We start from the raw sequence: 18308 nt of genomic DNA, 5'->3' as shown, positions 1-18308 counted from the left end.
TAACACTGGTTTGATTCAGACTGGCGCTTATTTCCTACAACGTTGCCGAATTTTTCGAAACATATTTGTATTGAGTATGGCGTAAATCGTGCCAAAACATTTGCACGCACAAAATAAATTAATATTTCTATTGCTTTTGATATTCCTCGCACTTGGCCGCTGCGGTCCCTGTAGAAAACTACTACAAGCTGCAAGCGGCGCACCGCAGGAGAGAGCGAGCTAGCGCGGGCGCCCGTGGACTGCGCTTTCTCAGGCCGCGCCGTAAGATTCGTTTGACGCATCTCTCCAGTTTTGTTTGTACTGTACGTCACGCTATTTAGAAACATTTTTGCTCGTTGACTCGTTGCAGGACGTCTTCGTTCCTTACTCAGTCTGAGGCAAAATAGATTATCAAGAACGTGTTAGCTGATATCGGTAACTAGCAAGATTCACATGGGGACTTAATGATATCGCTTTTCAATCACAGAGCACAAAATTATAAAATGAAGCAAAGTAGACGTAGCGAAAGATCTACCATTAGCATCACCACCTCTGCTTTACCTCCAGATTTGTTCCAGTCAGCCGGCCAGTGTGGCCGTGCGGTTCTAGGCGCTTCAGTCTGGAACCGCGTGACCGCTACGGTCGCAAGTTCGAATCCTGCCTCGGGCATGGATGTGTGTGATGTCCTTAGGTTAGTTCGGTTTAAGTAGTTCTAAGTTCTAGGGGACTGATGACCACAAATTTTAAGTCCCATAGTGCCCAGAGCCATTTTTTTGTTCGTCATCACAATAGCTATTTATACTTCCCTACAGAACAAAACTCGTGAGTTTGTGTTTAGTTAGCTTACTAGTCAAGGAAGGAAGAATAGTCTTATATATATATATATATATATATATATATATATATATATATATATATATATATATATATATATATATATGATATGTCCTCTAGTATTATGGGTAACTCTAAAATATTTCTGTTTGCTGATGACACTAGCTTGGTAGTAAAGGATGTTGTGTGCAACATTGGCTCGGTTTCAAACGGCGCAGTACATGATCTCAGTTCATGGCTTGTAGAAAATAAACTAACGTTAAATCACAGTAAGACTCAGTTTTTATAGTTTCTGACACACAAAACCTGACGTTTTAATTTCACAGAATGGGCATGTGACTAGTGAAACTGAACAGTCCAAATTTCCAAATTTTCATACAGATAGTAAACTTTCGTGGAAAGCCCATGTTCAGGACCTTGTCCAAAGACTTAATGCTGCCATTTTTACTATTCGAACGGTATCTGGGGTGAGTTATCGTTCGACACGAGAATTAGTCTACCTTGCTTATTTTCATTCGCTTATGTCGTATTGTATTATATTTTGGGGTAACTCTTCCCATTCTACAAGCATATATTTGGTTCAGAAGCGGGCGGTTCGGGCAATAAGTGGCATGAGTTCACGAACCTCTTGTCGACCTCTGTTCACCAGTCTGGGTACTTTGACATTGGCCTCTCAATATGTATATTCCTTATTCTCGTTTCTTGTTACCAGTATTAGTTTATTCCCAAGAATAATCAGCTTTCACTCGGTGAATACTCGGCAGAAATCAAACCCGCATTTGGATCGGACATCCTTAACTCTTGTGCAAAAAGGTGTGCAGTATACTGCTGCATCCATTTTCAATAAGCTGCCACTCACATTCAAAAATCTTAGCAGTAATCCACGTGCTTTCAAATCGAAACTGAAGAGTTTCCTGATGGGTCACTCCTTCTATTCTATCGAGGAGTTTTTTGAAAAATTAAGCTGATTCTTATTGTATTGCTGATAGCGTTTACTTAAACTTATGGACTGACTTTTTTCAGGTTCTTGAACATTTATTTTTATCTGTTATTACTTTTATGTTGTAATTTCATGTACTAGCACGTTCCATGATCTTCGAGATTTGCTCCTCAATTTGGTCCTACGGAACTTGACGTGTAAATAAATACATAAAAAAATAAATAAATAGACCGTTGGTGACAGAACACTAGAGCAATCGTACAAGCTACATTATCGAGTGGAATGAAGAGTTTCTGCTCAAAATTGGCGAAGAAAAGAACGTATAGAAAACACAGACAAGAAGAACGGGATAGGATGATATACTTGTGTTAAGACATCAGTGAATAACTTCCATGATACCAGAGGGAACTATAGAGGGGAACAACTGTAGGGGAAGACAGAGACTGGAATACATCCAGCAAGTAACTGAAGATGCATGGTGCAAGAGCAACTTTGAGATGAAGAGGTTGGCATGGGAGAGGAATTCATAGCGGGCCTCTCCTCTTTGATGACTCAGAAAAAAAGGTCCATGACCATCAGGTGCCATGTCGTATTGATGCTGGCCATCATTTCTGAATAGAATCAGAGGTTAATCATTTATACCTTATGATGAGGCCCTCCACAAAGTTTGATAAATATTCGACTAGTGCTTCATGGTGTAACAATCTAAATTTCCGTTAGTGCGAGGGTATTTCGGAAAGTAAAGATACACCGTACGCCAGAGGAACAGAAGAGTTTTGGCGAGCAAGTTGGCAACACTGGTGTTAACCTTGAACTGTTAGCTTTCTCCTCGCGGTGATTCGGCAGTTGAATTTTGCTTCTGGTTGGAGTAGGTCGTGTTTAAAATGGCTGCGCCGTTTCAGAATCCGGCCAAATGCGAAGTGCGTACGTTTTCTTCATGCAAAAGTCAGCGACCAGCGGATATTCACAAAGAAGTTGTTTCTGTTTATGGGAGCATTATGAATCGACAAAATGTAACGAAATGGTGTCGTCATTTCTCTGAAGGTAGGACCGATGTTCATGACAAACAAAGAACAGGTCGGCCATCTGTGATCTCTGATGCCCTTCTTCAGAGAACGGAGGAAGCAGTTCGTGCGAATAGACGTCTCAAATCGAAAGAATTGCAGTCGATCATACCGGACGTGTCAATGACAACTCTTTATGACGTTGTGATTGTCAAGTTAGGGTACAGGAAATTGTGCGAGCACTGGGTTCCAAAACGGTTAACGGAAGAACACAAAAAGAAAAGGATGGGCTTTGCACTCAACTTCCTCACATGCTATGCTGAAGCAGGTGATGAGTTCCTTGATCACATTGTGACAGGTGACGAGACGTGGGTTTATCACCATACACCTGAATCCAAGCAACAATCAATGCAATGGCGCCATTCGAATTCACCAAAAGCCAAGAAATGCAAAACGTCGATTTCAGCGAAGAAAATCATGTCTTCTGTTTTTTGGGACAGACAAGGCATTCTTCTGTTGGAATTTATGCCTCCTGGAACGACAGTTAGTTTGAAATGTCTTCGAAGGGCAATTCAAAACAAACGCAGGGAAATGCTGACAAGTGGAGTCCGCTTGCTTCATGACAACGCTCGGCCTCACACAGCGCTTGTAACCAAAGTACTACTCAAACAATTCAAATGGGACGTATTGGACCATCCGACATACAGCCCAGACCTTGCGCCCACCGACTTCCATGTCTTCCATTACTTGAAGTCACATCTTGATGGAAAATAATTCCACGACGATGAAGAGATCAAAGATGAAGTTGAAATGTGGTTCCAACAACAGGTGGCAACCTTCGATGACTGTGGGATACAAAAGCTTGTGCACCGACTTAACAAATGTTTGGATAACGGAGGTGATTATGTCGAAAAATAACAAATAATCCAGTTAATAAGATGTAACTGACGTTTTGTAAATAAATGTTCAATTAAAGGAATGCGAGCCATTGTATCTTTACTTTTCGAAATGCCCTCGTATATACAACCAGACACGTTTCAGCAACTGCTCAGCGTTTATGTATCCGGCTCCTGAAGAGCAGCATGGGTATTAGACAGCGCCAGGTACAAAACGTTATCGCGTGTTACCTGTAGTTGGTCGCAGGAGTAAGCTTGAGCTTGCCGCCACGCAGCCACGCCACGTTGATGGGTTTATCTCCGTTGACGTTGCAGTGCAGAACAGCCGTGTCCCCCTTTTTCACCGTCACCACACTAGCTGGCGCCGAAAAATATGGAGAAGCTGCAACAGTCAATTTCATCTGCGGCGTTACAAGCCTTAATTGGGTTTGCGAGACTCAGAAATAGAGCGATAAAAGTGGTGTAGTGGACTTACAATTGACTTTGACTTGTATGACTTTTCCGATGCCAGTGCCAATGCCGTTGGTGGCCTGGCACAAGTAGAAGCCCTCCTTGTCCTCCTTCACGTTCTGCAGCAGCAGAGAGCCGTTGTTTAACAGTTTGACGTAAGGTTTCTCCCGTATCTCTTCGTATTCTCCCGACTTACTGCCTGCGGAAATACGAGGCAGTAGACTGGGTTTAGTATTGTGAGTGGAACAATTCTTGCAACAACAGGATACATACTGCTTCAGGAACAGGCAAAACATTATGTACAACAGTAAAATCTCTTTCACAAAAAATGATGAAGCAGTTTAAAAAAATAAATGAAAACTACATTACTCTGCTAAAATAAAAAGTTGGGATAAAGAGTAAATAAATAGGGTGTATTAGCGACATTTCAAAGGAATGTATACTAAATGCATTATGTAAAGTAACTTAAGTCGTATCATATTCAAAACATTTGGTATATAAAAAGAATGTATTTCATAACAGACGGAATTCGGGTATACAATCTCGTTCTTTAAAACCGTGCGTTATAAGTACTTAGATATGATGACATAGTGAAAGATTGTGAAACACGAGACAGTCAAAAGAAATAGTACCTGAGATCGATAAGTGAATGCGTCACTGATAATAATTATCAGAAAACATGTTTGTACTGAATCTATTTCAGGAATCACCGAAGTAATACTGTGAACAAAGGACATGGCATGTGCATTTACAGAATTTGTCGACAGAGTTTGTTTGGAATGAACAATGCTGTTCCACAATAAAAATCTGTGAAATATCTAGAAATTAAAAGTCGAGTAAACTTTATTAGTTGTGAGACGTGTTAACGGTAAGCTTTGCGTTAATTGTCCTTGTGATTTTCTTATCTGGGTAAATTAACCACAAGGCGAACTTGCGCTATTAACTGTAGAACATTCCAGAACAATACCTTGTGTAACAACTTTTTTTTTAGCGTTTCCTCACTTCCCTGTTGCAAACCTGGTCCTTATGTGTGGTATTTACGATTTCAGAGTTCACTGTGCATATGCTTTGACGCTGCAGCATCGCTCAAACTAATTTTTCAGCATTTTTTATTTTTATATAATGTTACATCTATATCCAGGGAAGGTAGAATTTCGATCACCACAACGAACCAAGTCGCTACATTCCTATCTAAACAACGAAATCAAATATACACTCCTGGAAATGGAAAAAAGAACACATTGACACCGGTGTGTCAGACCCACCATACTTGCTCCGGACACTGCGAGAGCGCTGTACAAGCAATGATCACACGCACGGCACAGCGGACACACCAGGAACCGCAGTGTTGGCCGTCGAATGGCGCTAGCTGCGCAGCATTTGTGCACCGCCGCCGTCAGTGTCAGCCAGTTTGCCGTGGCATACGGAGCTCCATCGCAGTCTTTAACACTGGTAGCATGCCGCGACAGCGTGGACGTAAACCGTATGTGCAGCTGACGGACTTTGAGCGAGGGCGTATAGTGGGCATGCGGGACGCCGGGTGGACGTACCGCCGAATTGCTCAACACGTGGGGCGTGAGGTCTCCACAGTACATCGATGTTGTCGCCAGTCGTCGGCGGAAGGTGCACGTGCCCGTCGACCTGGGACCGGACCGCAGCGACGCACGGATGCACACCAAGACCGTAGGATCCTACGCAGTGCCGTAGGGGACCGCACCGCCACTTCCCAGCAAATTAGGGACACTGTTGCTCCTGGGGTATCGGCGAGGACGATTCGCAACCGTCTCCATGAAGCTGGGCTACGGTCCCGCACACCGTTAGGCCGTCTTCCGCTCACGCCCCAACATCGTGCAGCCCGCCTCCAGTGGTGTCGCGACAGGCGTGAATGGAGGGACGAATGGAGACGTGTCGTCTTCAGCGATGAGAGTCGCTTCTGCCTTGGTGCCAATGATGGTCGTATGCATGTTTGGCGCCGTGCAGGTGAGCGCCACAATCAGGACTGCATACGACCGAGGCACACAGGGCCAACATCCGGCATCATGGTGTGGGGAGCGATCTCCTACACTGGCCGTACACCACTGGTGATCGTCGAGGGGACACTGAATAGTGCACGGTACATCCAAACCGTCATCGAACCCATCGTTCTACCATTCCTCGACCGGCAAGGGAACTTGCTGTTCCAACAGGACAATGCACGTCCGCATGTATCCCGTGCCACCCAACGTGCTCTAGAAGGTGTAAGTCAACTACCCTGGCCAGCAAGATCTCCGGATCTGTCCCCCATTGAGCATGTTTGGGACTGGATGAAGCGTCGTCTCACGCGGTCTGCACGTCCAGCACGAACGCTGGTCCAACTGAGGCGCCAGGTGGAAATGGCATGGCAAGCCGTTCCACAGGACTACATCCAGCATCTCTACGATCGTCTCCATGGGAGAATAGCAGCCTGCATTGCTGCGAAAGGTGGATATACACTGTACTAGTGCCGACATTGTGCATGCTCTGTTGCCTGTGTCTATGTGCCTGTGGTTCTGTCAGTGTGATCATGTGATGTATCTGACCCCAGGAATGTGCCAATAAAGTTTCCCCTTCCTGGGACAATGAATTCACGGTGTTCTTATTTCAATTTCCAGGAGTGTATATCCAGGTAAGGTAGAATTTCGATCTCCACAACGAACCAAGTCGCTACATTCCTATCTAAACAACGAAATCAAATATATTTCCAGCAACTTTCTTAACAATGGAATGTTTTGTAATGTCAACTACAAATCGTTATTCAATGAATTTAAATATTGACAATGAGCAAAGCGCACTCATTGTCGGTTGTACATCGAAAAACATGTTGTCCGCCCCCGTTAGCTGAGTGATGCTGGCACTGTAGCTTAGTGTGTTCGGTCAGAGAGCTGGTTGGCCTCTGTAACAAAAAACTGAGTGGAAGGTTCAGCAAACGAACTTGACCGGACGTCATGTGACGTCCGCAACGACCAAACACAACGATCAACAACTAACAAAATGAAAAAAAAAGTGGTCAGCGCGACAGAATGTTAACCCTAAGGGCCCGGGTTCGATTCCCGGCTGGGTCGGAGATTTTCTCCGCTCAAGGACTGGGTGTTGTGTTGTTCTAATCATCGTCATTTCATCCCCATCGACGCGCATGTCGCCGAAATGGCGTCAAATCGAAAAACTTACATTTAGCGTGCATGTTTAAAATTATTTTTGGTTTCGTTCAGGATAACAATTGCCTTATACGGTAGTAATAGTATAAGACATATTGTACTACGATAATAGAGCTATGTAATGTAACTACATTTTAATCGAAATTACTTACAAACAGTAAGTTTGGGTTACGAACATTGCGTCTCTTTAATCATAACCACTCGTAAGTCTACAGTATGCAGTAAGTCATCCGCCGCTTTTCGTTTGAATGTTTCATGATCGCCACTTACTATTTTCGGGAAGACCGAGGATGCCACAGGATCATAAAACTGGTCTTCTCTTTGTAGCACATGTGTTATATAGTGGTACATAATGTCAAATAAGTCTGTGCCAAGCGCATCACATCAGTGGACTCGTGTATTCAACGGTGCGAAATAACAATTTTTTATTTGTTTTTTGGCTTTGGGCAGCACAAAATATGTAAGTGATAAAGCCGAACTATGACAAAGATAGTGTATCGTCGAAAAAGTCGCCGAGTGCCGTCGAGTGCGATCCTTCTGCGAGCGTAAATAGGTGAGTCGGAAATGTTGCTCGCAGTTGGCAACAAAACTTCAGTAAGAAGAAGTTTCACCGATCGACCGCGGCCTCTCAGCCCGGAAGTTTTAACTAATGAGGATTTACTTGATTCAAAATTTTACATTATTCGCTCCATGACGTGCGAGATATAGCCACTGAGTTCTTACGTGGCTTAAAACCTCTTGTCATTTAACGTCCAGTCAAGCAAGAAGTCTATTTTTCTTGAGCCACCTTTTTAGTAGATCGATAAAATTCAATGTATATTTGAATAATGAAGGTTTGCACATCAATTCTAAGAGCACTGCATACTTTTTAGTATTATTCAGTTCCATGGTGCAACAATAAAGTTAGAATTAATTGTCTTTGCGTAATCAGAAGTATACACTTCTACTCTACCCTCAATTTACAGAGGCGTTGTCGACACAAAAATTGGTGATGTTGTTGAGTTAAACACGAGTAGGTTGAGTTTACTTAATTCCTACCGCAGTTGAGTCTGGAGAGCATTATAATCTTTGCCCTTGTTAAATCATGAGAAAACCTTACACCTTTCATAATTAAACTAATATTCCGATTTCAACTTACTGTGTTTCTTTTTCAGCATTGGCATTTCATTGGACGACGTTTGCAAGGTACTTAGAAACTGCATATTGCCGGTACATGAATTTCAGTCACATGTTCGGTAATAGTTATTGGCACTGTTCCCTTGCAATGTTTACAATACATTCCGGGCCAGAAATACTTACATAGGCCGTAGTATTGTCACGACATGGAGAAAAGCAAGCTACGAGAAGTGAGTGTGGTGACTTTCCCTCTTTTGTACTCCACAAGCAGAACGGTTAGCGAGGAAAAAAGAAATCACTCTGTTTTAAGTAAGCGAAATGCTTCCGAAACTTTACCTAGTGAAATGGTGCAGGATTTTTACCTCTTCTAGAAATTTTTAAATGACTTAATTTCCGCCATCGACTGTGGTATTTATTCTACACCTACATGTACATCAGTACTTCGTAAGCCACCTGACGGTGTATAACGGAGGGTACTTCTGATCGCCTCTTCCGATGTTCCACTCGCGAAAGGAGTGAGAAAGCGAGGTGGCGCAGTGGTTAGTACACTGAATACACTGGACTCGCATTCGAAAGGATGACGGTTCAAACCCACGTTCGGCCATTCTGATTTAGGTTTTCTGTGATTTTCCTAACTCGCTTCAGGCAAATTCCCGGATGGTTCCTGCGAAAGGGCACGGCCGCCTTCCTTCCCCATCCTTCCGTAATCCGATGACACCGATGACCTCATTGTTTGGTCCCCTCCCCCGAATCAGCCAACCAACCAATCGAATGGCGTGTGGGAATAAGGAATATCAATAAGCTTAACTCTAATGTCTCGAATTTTCTCGTCGAGATCATTTCGCGAAATGTATGTGGGAGGAAGTAATATATTGTCAGCATTTTCTCGGAAAGTACTCTCTAGAAATTTCGGAAGTAAAGCTGTCTCTGATGCACAACGCTTCCTTGTAGCATCTTCTCTGCCTCTTCTATCAGTTCAGCCTGGTAAGGATCCCAGACTGATGAACAATACTCAAGAATTGCTCGAAGGAGCGCCTTGTAAGCTACTTCTTCCGCGAACGAGTTACGTTTCCTTAAGATTCTTCCTGTGCATCTCAGTCTGGCGTCTGCTTTTCCAACGATTTGTTTTATGTTGTCATTCCACTTGAAGTCAGTTTTCAGCAGTTTGTCATCAATATTGCAGTTGTAGAGGAGTGGGTTTGTTTCCCTGTGTATGTACGATATGTTACAATCATTTAAGTTCAGGATCAACTGCCAGAGAGTGCAACATTCATCAATCATCTGTAGGTTAGTCTGCAAATTGATACTGTCTTCTGGCGTTACTATTTTGTTACAGACAATCGCATCATGTGTCAACAGTCTTAAAGAGCTTTCGACGCTATCTACTAGATCATTTATATACATAGTAACGTTCCTATCACACTTCCTTTGGGTACTCCGGTAATTACCTTTATTAAAAAACGCACTATTGCAGTTTCGGCCTTAGGTCATCTTCAAGATCTCACATATGCTGAAAACACAGCAGTAGTTAACATTAATAAAAAGAATAAGAATGATGTGAGCCTCTATCAATCATCGGTTTGTGACGGACAGAATAAAAACTCACGAAACTGAATTTGTGTTTACTGCACACGTCAGTAGTGCTCACCGCACTGGTAAAATAAAAGCAGATGTTGGATCACAGTTTTGAATATATCGCGAAAGCGGGTTGTCCAAGAGGTAGGTAAGATCAGTACCAATTTTAAAGACTGTATACCAGTTTACAACCTGGGGGATAACCCTTGGTTTATGGAAACAGGTGATTCACACATAAGTTTGATGTACCTCTTCAAAACGCACGTCTCGTAACAATGCCCCTTGGCGGCAGACGTTTGCAACTCTTTGATGGAAGGGCTGAAATAATTAATTAAGGTAGTTTGAAATAAAAAGCAAACGTTTATGTTAACATTTTGTTGCGGTTCACGTGAGCAGTGAGAAAACTATGAACTTCATAAGTACGATTCATCTACGACCAGAGTTACGGCATGTGAAAAGTAATGTTTACAAAGATCATAATCAAAAACGGACTGCTGGCAAGTTGTTGACTATGAACACAGAAACAAAGTGGTGAAGTTTAAAAAAAGTTTAGAAGTCTTACGAACCTCTGTAGAATACAATTATGGCTGAGTGATGGGGATCTTCTTCTAGTACGACGACAGCAACGAGAATGTACTTTCTCAGATTTCAGTTTTCGTGTATACATCATCAACCAGAACTCCACCGACAAACTTTCAGAGGTGGTAGTGTGGACCAAAACAAGGAAAATATATGTAGTAAACATGGATTTTAAAATGCATATCTTAACAGCAACGATAACTTGTTGATCATCACTGCTGATGAACACATCTCTTCTACTGAACAAGTGTTCATAGCTCTTAAGGCACGCATTTTAGAGGTCGTGTTTACTAGACGTATTTGTCTTGTTTTGGTTCACACTAACACCTATGAAAGTTTGTCGGTGAAGTTGTGGTTCATCTGCATATTAATTTCTATGTTCCATATCTCTGTTCGGCGTTACGAATAGCATTTACGAATTTCTTTTTCGTTTTGCGGACTTCTGCATTCATATCAGGACTGGTTCGAGAATATTTTTCACCCAAGCGACATATCATTTGTCCTCTACTCCCCTCGTTTTTCCCGCCCTCCCTCATACGTTAACTGTTCCTTGAGTCTTGGTAAGATCTTTAAAAATAAACATAAATTGAATGAGCATGGAAATCGGTTGTTCTCGCTACTAATAATGAGACACCCTCCATACAAATTTTGCACTAGAGGCGTCTCCGACACCCTCTTAGCTTGGCGCCCCAAGTAGCCGCATATGTCGCTTAGGGGCGTCAACCGGCGCTGATTCTTATAGATAAACTGGTTGAGTGACTTTACTTGCGCCATATTTCGAAATAAAAGTAACATTGTTTCGCTTGTCTTTGTAGAGCAGCGCTGTCGGCGTGAAAAAGAGGAAGTAAGGCTAAGAGTTTTACTAGACTGCCTCTTACTTTAGACACTCAGATAGTGTACAGACAATATTATATGAAATATTGTCCGTTTTGGTGTAAGCGGAATTTTACGTGTCTCGATAAGATTTAATCAGGAGTCGGAATTTTAGTAGGGAAATTCGAACAATCCCACCAAAACCGAGTTGCCTGGCAAGCGTGATTGGAATGTCTTGTGAATTTCAAAAGTAGCTACAACTGAAACAACATTATCCACTTCGACACCAGTATATCCACAGACGAATGTGTGAATAAAATTAGACAGTGGTAGTATACAGTGAATTTGTTGTAGCTGAGTTAAGCCAGGAGACTTGTTTAATGCAGCTCTCGAAGCTAGTCTATCCTGTGCAAGTGCAAGTCCACGATTATTAATATGAGATTTTTGCAATTTCTCCAAGCTGCAGAGCATCAAATGTACAAGGTAACATGAACAACTCTCTTCATCTCTGCATAATTACTGTTGTTTATGTTCATTTGGACCCACTTATTGCATTCAAGCCGTGGTTACACTCTACAGTTCTTACCCACGACGCTTCCCTACATTAGCAAATTCACGACTCCTTCATGCCACAGGATGTGTGCTACCAACTGACCCTTTCTGTCAGCCAAACTATACCATAAATTTATTTTCTCCCCACTTCGATTCATTAACCCCTCACTCGTTATTTGATCTACCCATCTAATCTTCAGCATTCTCCTGTACCATCATTTCTGAAAAGTTTCTATGCCCTTGTCGTATGAACGATTTATCATCCACGTTTCACTTCGTACAAGGCTACAGTACAGACAATTACCTCTTGAAAAGAGTTCCTAACTTTTAAGTTTATATTCGATGATAATAAACTTCTCTTTTTCAGAATTGTTTTTTGACAGTGTGCGTTTTTACTAGTTGGTTGGTTGGTTGATCCGGGATAGGGGACCAAACAGCGAGGTCATCGGTCCCAGCAGATTAGCGAAGGATGGGGAAGGAAGTTAGCTGTGCCCTTTCGAAGGAACCATCCCGGCATTTGCCTGAAGCGATTTGGGGAAATCACGGAAAAAAAATCAGAACGGCCGGACGCGGGTTTCAACCATCGTCCTCCCGAATGCAAGTCCAGTGTGGCTAACCGCTGCGCCACTTCGCTCGGTGATCATTAGTCATTTTGCTGCCCAGATAACAAAATTCATTTGTTAATATTAGTCTCTCGTTTCCCAACATAATTCCCTCGGCATCGCCTGTTTTAATTAGATCACAATCTATTATACCCGTGCTACTTTTGTTGATGTGAATCCTTTAACTTCTTGAGACTCTTCCCATTCCATTCAACTACTCTTGTAAGTCCTTTGCCGTCTCTGAGAGAATTACAACGTTATCAGCTAACGTCAAAGCTTTGAATCTTCTACCTGAACTTTAATTCCTTTTCCAAATTTATATCTGATTTCCTTTACTGAATGCTACATGTACAGAATGAATAACATCTGAAAGAATGTATTCCAGTCAAATTAGTCAAAAGCTTTCTCTAAATTAAAAAAAAAAAGCTCTATAAGCAGCTTTGCCTTTCTATAGTCTTATCTTGTAAGATAAGTCGTAGAGTATTAAATGATTGATTGCATATTGTTGTTTGCAATCAATCATTTAATAATATATTTGTAATTCGTTTATTATATTAATTAATAGTTTGTGTGCAATTTTACTCTGTAGATGCCATACGCTAAATAAATAAATAAAGTCGTAGAGTCAGCGTTACCTCACGTGTTCCTAAATTTCTCCGAAATCTAACCTTCCCCGAGCTCGACTTCTAGTTTTTCCAAACTTCTGTACACAGTTAGTGACAGTGTTTTGACATAATGACTTACTAAACTCATAGTTCTGTCATTTTCACACCTGTCAGCAACTACCTTCTTTGGAATTGGAATTAGCCGTATTATATTCCTCTTGAAACCAGAGGGTATTATGCCTATCTTATATATTCTACACGCCAGATGGAATAGTTTTCTTATTAGATGGTCCTCCAACGGATCTTAATAATTCTTATATAAATGTCGTATGCTTCAGGTTTCGAAAATGGTTCAAATGGCTCTGAGCGTTATGGGACTAAACATCTGAGGTCATCAGTCCCCTAGACTTAGAACTACTTAAACCTAACTAGCCTAAAGACGTCAAGCACATCCTTGCCCGAGGTAGGCTTCGAACCTGTGATCGTAGCAGCAGCGCGGTTCCGGACTGAAGCGTCTAGAACCGCTCGGCCACAACGGCCGGCTGTCAGGTTTCGACTGAGAGCTTTGGGTGCCCTGTTAAATTCTTCTCGCGGTATCATATCTAACATCTTATCTTCGTCTACTACTCCCTCTTTCTTTTTTAAAAATGAATTTACAGAGCAGAAATGCGTACGGCATGTATCGAAATTAAAGTCAGTGCCTTTCGTAGACACACTCATTACAGTAACGCATTTGTTAGCTCGCATTAGAAGATCAAACGCATAGTAACTATAACCAGCAGGAGATGAGCTGGGAATGTGAAAATTAGTGATGGCCTACAAATATATCCTCCTCTGCATGAAAGATGACAATATACAAGCGTCAAAGCTCCACAAAGCTCCAGAGAAAAACAAGGTATGACTAGTTTTGTAGGTATACAGGTACTGGATCCACTATGGCATGTAGCCCACTTTGCTATTCTCACAAACTAGAAATATCTTAGGAGTGAACGTTCAGATATTCAAGGCGGATTTTTGCGTTCTATCCCACCTGACTCCGGTGCGGTGGAACGGTTCAGAATTGTTCACTAATTTCTCTTGCATCCAAGGCAGCAACTGCCGGTCGCTGTGGCGGAGCGGTTCTCGGCGCTTCAGTCCGGAACCGCGCTGCTGCTACGGTCGCAGGTTCGAATCCTGCCTCGGGCATGGATGTTTGTGATGTCCTTAGGTTAGTTAGGTTTAAGTAGTCCTAAGTCTAGGGGACTGATGACCTCAGATGTTAAGTCAAAAAAGTGGCTCTGAGCACTATGGGACCTAACTTCTGAGATCATCAGAACTTAGAACTACTTAAACCTAAGGACATCAAACACATCCATGCCCGAGGCAGGATTCGAAACTGCGACCGTAGCGGTGGCGCGGTTCCAGACTGAAGCGCCTAGATGTTAAGTCCCATAGTGGTTAGAGCCATTTGAACCAAGGCAGCAACTGTAATTAACCATTGCAGCTGCAAATAAAGAAGTAGGCAAAAAAGGGGCAGGAACGTGTAATGTGAAGGTTCCGATCTTAGCTTAAACGAACGACGCTGTAGTAGAATGACGCAACAATCTCTGATTGATGTTGATTACAAGCACTGTAGCCTATGCTGCTCTAGAAATATTGTTACTCTAAGCCTGCACAGTGTTAGTTTTCACTTTCCGATGTATTTCTGTAAACTGCAGAGTGAATACGAACGTATCCCAAATGAATATATATGAAATATAATGGAAAACTCTTACTGGTGAATTAGCTATGTGTAATTATGACGGTAATGCTATTGATATTTGTACACTGTAGCCTGAATCGTGTTTTGATGATTTTAGATATTCAGGTCTTACGCAATAGTAAATGAATATGTATTGGTGGGAAATAGAAAACAAGCACGAATTAACTTCCAGGAGTCTGATTATGACAAATCACACAAGAATGTTGAAAATAAGTTGTCACCAGTAGATAATTTTTAAAATTTTGATTATTAATTACTAATAAGCCCTTTAGGACTATGAAAAGTATTTACAGGTGGGAATTTGCCTTAATTAGTGCCCATGTTTCTTTCATTGTCTTCCTGTGGGCTTCCATTCTCTCTTCAGACCATGTTCTCCCAGTCTTCTTCTTCAGTTTACTTCTTAGTAAACTTGCCATTTGTGAATTTTGGACTGAAGATTTCGCCGTTTTGGGCATCTTCTGGAGTCATTCCTGCAGATTTCAGATCAGCTTTGATATCGCTAATTCCGTCGTGTCAGTTTTCGCTTTACTCCTGTTGTTAATAAAATCGAATATTTGTTTTGTAAGTCTGCCTGGATCCATTCTTTTAATGTGGTAGATTGTTATTGCCAAACCTATACCACGTTGGTGCACTTATTAAAACATACAAATCAGTTGAAACCAGCCGTATAATGAACTCTGCAATCTATTCCAAGTCAAAAGATTCGTATTGGAAAAATAAAAATGTGTTCGTTGATAAACCTTGGCCGGCCGCGGTGGTCTAGCGGTTCTGGCGCTGCAGTCCGGAACCGCGGGACTGCTACGGTCGCAGGTTCGAATCCTGCCTCGGGCATGGGTGTGTGTGATGTCCTTAGGTTAGTTAGGTTTAAGTAGTTCTAAGTTCTAGGGGACTTATGACCTAAGATGTTGAGTCCCATAGTGCTCAGAGCCATTTGAACCATTTGATAAACCTTGCTTAACACTAAAAATGATTCGGGACGTTCGGCTGACAGCAATGTATAGTAGGAAGGCAGAAAAATTATGGTTTAACGATCCGTCGTCGGCAATGTCGTTGCGCGTACTGTCCTGGCCTATTTCGATACTGAGGGTGTTTGACTGTTGTACTAACCAACACGTTCTGCACATCCCTGACTCACTGAAAACATCGAGACAGGCACTGCCGAGAGACTGGCGCGCCACCACTCACCAGACACTACAGTCGATGAACTCTGACACAGAGTTGAATCAACTTGTAATGACGTACGAGCATAGGGCCCTGTAAACCGTCGAATTTTTTTGTCAAATTCACAGTTTGTTTTGCACGTGTTTGTCAAGCAAACGAGAATCGCAGCAACCAAGTTTGTTTGATTTCATCTCAGTTTCGAGCAGCTGTAACGCTGTGGATATCATGCCCCAAAGCATTTTGACACTAGTTCACCCTTCCCATTAACTACGTCCGTCTGATCGGCTCCTTTCTCTCCCGCCGTCCTTCCTATGTCACCGTCCATAACACAGATTCCTACACCTTTTTCCCCTCTGCCGGTGTGCCCCAAGGCTCCGTCCTCTCCCCCCTTCTGTGCCTTTTGTACACGGCGGACATGCCGCCGCCGTCAGCCCCCGTCCACCTTCTCCAGTTTGCCGATGACACCGCCTTCCTTGCCTTGCCCCCACCCTACAGCGCTCCCAACACCTTCTCCAATCCCATCTTGACCGTTTCACTGCTTGGTGCAACCAGTGGTTGCTCAAGGTCAATCCCTCCAAAATCCAGGCGATCATTGTGGGCCAAACCACCCCTTCCTTTCGCCTCCTTGATTTCTATCTCACCATCTATGGCCGTCCTATCACCCTCACTCCCACCCTTAAGTACCTTGGCGTCACCCTCGTCCGTCAACTCTCCTGGACTCCCCACCTCCGGACAATCCAAGCCAAGGCACGCTCCCGACTCTGTCTCCTCAAGCTCCTCTCCGGCCGTACGTGGGGTCTGGACCCCTCCACCATCCTCCACACCTGTAAGTCCCTCATCCGCCCTATCCTTTGTTACGCCCATCCGGCTTGGATCTCCGCCCCCCCTACCTTTTATAAATCCCTCCAAATCCTTGAACGTCATGCTCTCCGCCTCGCCTATCGCATCCATCTCCCCTCCCCCACGCGGATCCTGTACGATCTCATCCCCTTCCCCCACCTCCTCCTTTTCCTTGAAAGGATACGTATCCTGTACACCTCCCGCAAACTCGATCCTCCTCACCCGCTCGTCTCCCTGCTCCTCTCCCACCCCCGCCCACTGCCGCGCCTGTATTCCCACGTCCCACCCGGTCTCCATCTCTCCAGCCTCCTTACCCTCTCCCAAGGTGGCTTCCGCCAGCTCCCCCTCCCTGATGATGTCCTCCTCCCCTCCATCTACCCCTCCTATCAACTTTGACCTTCCCCCCCACCTCCTGTGTCCTTTCCTTTAGGCACCCTCCCTCTCTCCCTTCCCTTCCCTTCTCTTTCCTCTCCCCCCTTCCTCCTCCCCTGTTCCCCCGGGCTTCCCCTCCCCCTTCCTCCCTCCCCCTCTCTCCTCCGCCCATGGCATCTCCTCTCTCCCCTCTCCCATTCCCCTCCTCCTCCTCCTCACCCTCCTCCACTCTTGGCAGGTCCCCAGACTCGTACACGCTCAGTGGACTTTCGCGCGCCGGAGATCATCGCCATCTGTGTGTCGTGTGTGTGCCTCGATTTGTGTTTAGTGTTCTGTCCCCGTCACGCATCAACTGTTCACGTGTGCCGTCGCCGTCGTCCGTGGTCTGTGCGCCGTGCCACCAAGTGTTTACTGTTTTTTCGCGATCAGCGTGAACGGCTTCATGTTTATTGTTTTTTGTATCTCCTTTTTTTGCCCGCCGTTTTTACTGTCTTGTCTGTATCACCTATCTGTCTTGTTATTGTTCTACTTAAGGCTGAAGAGCAGCGTACTATGCTGCTGACAGCCCGCCTGTATGAGGTGATGAAAATTACAATAAAGGAAAAAAAAAATTGACACTAGTGGGTGATGTACGAGGAGCAATGCAAGACGCTAAATTCGAAATCTGCTCCAGTTGTTACATCTCGTAGATAGCACTAAGGCAAGCAACTGCCTAACGTATGACAAACTCATGCTTAAACGTTCAAACCTGTACGTTAAATTGTCCACCTACAAATTTTCTCAAGGCGCACATTGCCACATAATTTGACAAACATCTGAAGTCTGACAAATTGTTTGATCGCCTAAAATTGCCTTATTTGTGAATCAGACTCAGAACGACCCTATGCCCAGCCCTGTTACGTTCGTTATTGCTGACAGAGTTGGCAGTTCAATATAGTAAATTTCGCACCCTGTCTCCATCCGCCCTCCCGCTCCACCCCTCCCCACCGCCTTCCCCCACATCACCTACAAACTTACTCATGTGTACTTCCTACTACTGTACACGCGCTACAAGTAAGAAGTTGTTAATTGCTATC

At 43.5% G+C, this 18308-nt stretch overlaps 1 protein-coding gene across 1 annotated transcript in view; it reads right to left on the bottom strand.

Moving 5' to 3' along the window:
• LOC126188380 (Down syndrome cell adhesion molecule-like protein Dscam2) overlaps positions 1–18308 on the bottom strand; it is a 445363-nt gene that overhangs the window by 186778 nt on the left and 240277 nt on the right. Inside the window, exons 10-11 of the mRNA XM_049929979.1 lie at positions 4129–4302; positions 3885–4035 (exon numbers count right to left, since the gene is read on the bottom strand). Coding sequence (XP_049785936.1) covers positions 3885–4035; positions 4129–4302 — 325 coding nt within the window. The remainder of the gene's footprint in view (positions 1–3884; positions 4036–4128; positions 4303–18308) is intronic.

The sequence above is a fragment of the Schistocerca cancellata genome, chromosome 5, assembly GCF_023864275.1.
Source record: "Schistocerca cancellata isolate TAMUIC-IGC-003103 chromosome 5, iqSchCanc2.1, whole genome shotgun sequence".
Taxonomy (NCBI): Eukaryota; Metazoa; Arthropoda; class Insecta; order Orthoptera; family Acrididae; genus Schistocerca; species Schistocerca cancellata.
This window is presented reverse-complemented; position numbering and strand designations above follow the sequence as displayed.